Genomic DNA, 2,339 nt, shown 5'->3' on the forward strand with positions numbered 1-2,339 from the left:
TATAGATAGAAACGTAGGTAAATTCGTTGGGGTCGCAGTGATACCACTGCTGAAGCTGTCAGACAAATAGTTTTGGCGGGAAACGCACTGCTGCGCCAGCAACACCCTCTCACGGCCCCATCTACTCCCATGTTAATTGGAGAGGAGAAAAATTGTGGTTGAGAAGAACAGTAATATAAGTTTTTTTTTTATGTATTGACCTACAACCTTTAAACCTGTCCACATTACAACTCACTATTTTGAAGTAGTTTTCTGCGATTGATTTCCTACCATTAAGGCAGCATTTGGCTTCAGTTTATGCAGCATGAACAATGAACCTGTAGCGATTTGTACTTTGCTTTAGAGGAGTAACATATCCCAAAAGAAGCTATTTTATTTTAGTGTACATGTTTGATCAATCATTTTTGTACAATCTTTAACGTCAAAAGGCATTGCTTACCTTAATTATGTGTGTTAGACAAAATTAAATTGTTAAATATCATCCAAACTTGCAGCTTTAGTTCACTGTGTACAATAATGTGCTCAAATGTCGATTTAGACAACATTTAACACCTGTTAAACTCTAACTACCCTATCCTCAAGACTTACTTTGGCTCCTTCCCGGTTAAAGCCATATGTACATTTGTCTTTGCTGGAAGGCGTTTGCAATAAATAGCAGGAGCATAAGAAAAGAACAAGAAAAGGTCATCTTGATCTCTCTTTCTAACATTCTTTTTCAGTAGCATTTTGTCTCTGTGATGTTTATGCTGAGTTTTGTTTTTAAACCTGAACAAAATAACTTTCAGAGAGGCTGCCTTGGATTTATATGCACAGGAAAATGACCTGATCTGAGATTTGAGAGTACGCTGCCAAAAAGCAGTACATTCAGGACCAATTATTTCAGTAAATCAAACCTAAGAAGACACAAAATAAGCAGATATGGACATGTGAAGTATAATGAGAATTAGTTTTGTGAATTATAAAGGTTTCTGTTCAGCAGCCACTCTCTTGGAACTGTTCTGAATAGCCATATTTTAGGGATGGAAATGCACCGAGCCGCGCTCTTTATCTGCATTATGTGTCTGCTCACAGAATCGGGGAAAACATTCATCAGCATACTGTATCAGTCCTTTGTTTTCAATAAGAATTTTGCCAAACTCCTGGCCCATTCTGCTTTATCTTGCACAGGCAGAAGAGGATGATGGGTATGACCCCCAACGAGGATGAGCTCAAAGACGTGGAGAGCCACTATCCCACCGACCGCATCCCGAGGGAGATGAAGGAGAAGTCTGTAGCTGAGAACCTGCTAGACAAGATGTCTGAGACACAGTGAGCATTTCTCTTTTCCACTGCTTCTTACAACACCAAAAATAAGCATGACAGTGTGCCTGTTAGGAAGCGTTGTTGTAGACACTTGCTGTGTTATTGTGTACCTACTACAGAATAGCAATGAGGAGGAAGATGATTATTTTTCCTGAGGTATAAGTAAAATTCATTTTCTGCATGGACATTGTTAGGTGACGCACCCACTTGAATCATCAGTACAAAAATGAGCAACTGCTTTGGAAAACATATGTTTTTTGATTTAAAAAAGTTAAAGCTGTACAAGCCCTTTATGCATGAACACATAAGTAGAGAGGTCAACTGCGACTCTCAAGGAGTATTTTAGTTGCGAATGTTCCTAACTGTGTTTTGAAGCTAAACATTACACATAATACATTCAGCATACGGTGCCTTTGGTTTGTCTCTGCTTGCAAAGACAAAGCAGTTTCATTTTAAAATGCCAGACGAGCTAAACTAAGAACTAAAATTCTCTTTTGCAAATTCCTGTTTGCTTTTCTATTTGAGGAACTGTGAAAATCAGGCAAATTAGACCAGTGGCTAACTTAAAAAAATGCAACTTTGGCATACAAGAAAAAACAACACACAGCGTTGTAAGGATATCATCAAAATGAAACTTACAAATAGTAATTGGACAGTGGGGAAAAGTCTCCTCTCTATTACCTGCTGATCTGGGCTTTAAGCTGAGAAGACGATTGGTCTGTCAGACAGCCTTTTTGGATTTGTTCCCTCTAAAGTTGGCTCTACCCTTTCTATAAAGCTCCATAGTGGGTATATTCGGGATTAGCTGTGCACATAACCAGTCTAGTGCAAAGCACACAGAGACAACTACAGAAGGAGATGGAGAAAATCAAGCTCACTGGACTGGAGAGCCAGAGAGGGAACAGTGATTGGAAGAGAGCACAATAGAGCAAGAAGGAAATGAAGAGGCAGAGAGGAAAGATGGAGTCAGCAGTGCCACGCTGGCAGGAAGGCTCTCCTGTGGCATTTTGCCAACCGGAGGAAGGGATGGTGGTGGT

At 39.8% G+C, this 2,339-nt stretch overlaps 1 protein-coding gene across 7 annotated transcripts in view; it reads left to right on the forward strand.

The window, feature by feature from the left end:
* arhgef1b (Rho guanine nucleotide exchange factor (GEF) 1b) overlaps window positions 1-2,339 on the forward strand; it is a 30,044-nt gene that overhangs the window by 9,821 nt on the left and 17,884 nt on the right. For all 7 annotated transcript variants that reach the window (XM_035671685.1, XM_035671686.1, XM_035671687.1 and 4 more), the window contains exon 7: window positions 1,168-1,308. In XM_035671685.1, coding sequence (XP_035527578.1) covers window positions 1,168-1,308 — 141 coding nt within the window. The remainder of the gene's footprint in view (window positions 1-1,167; window positions 1,309-2,339) is intronic.

The sequence above is a fragment of the Morone saxatilis genome, unplaced genomic scaffold (genome assembly GCF_004916995.1).
Source record: "Morone saxatilis isolate NCDOM2014 unplaced genomic scaffold, NCSU_SB_2.0 Contig24, whole genome shotgun sequence".
Taxonomy (NCBI): Eukaryota; Metazoa; Chordata; class Actinopteri; family Moronidae; genus Morone; species Morone saxatilis.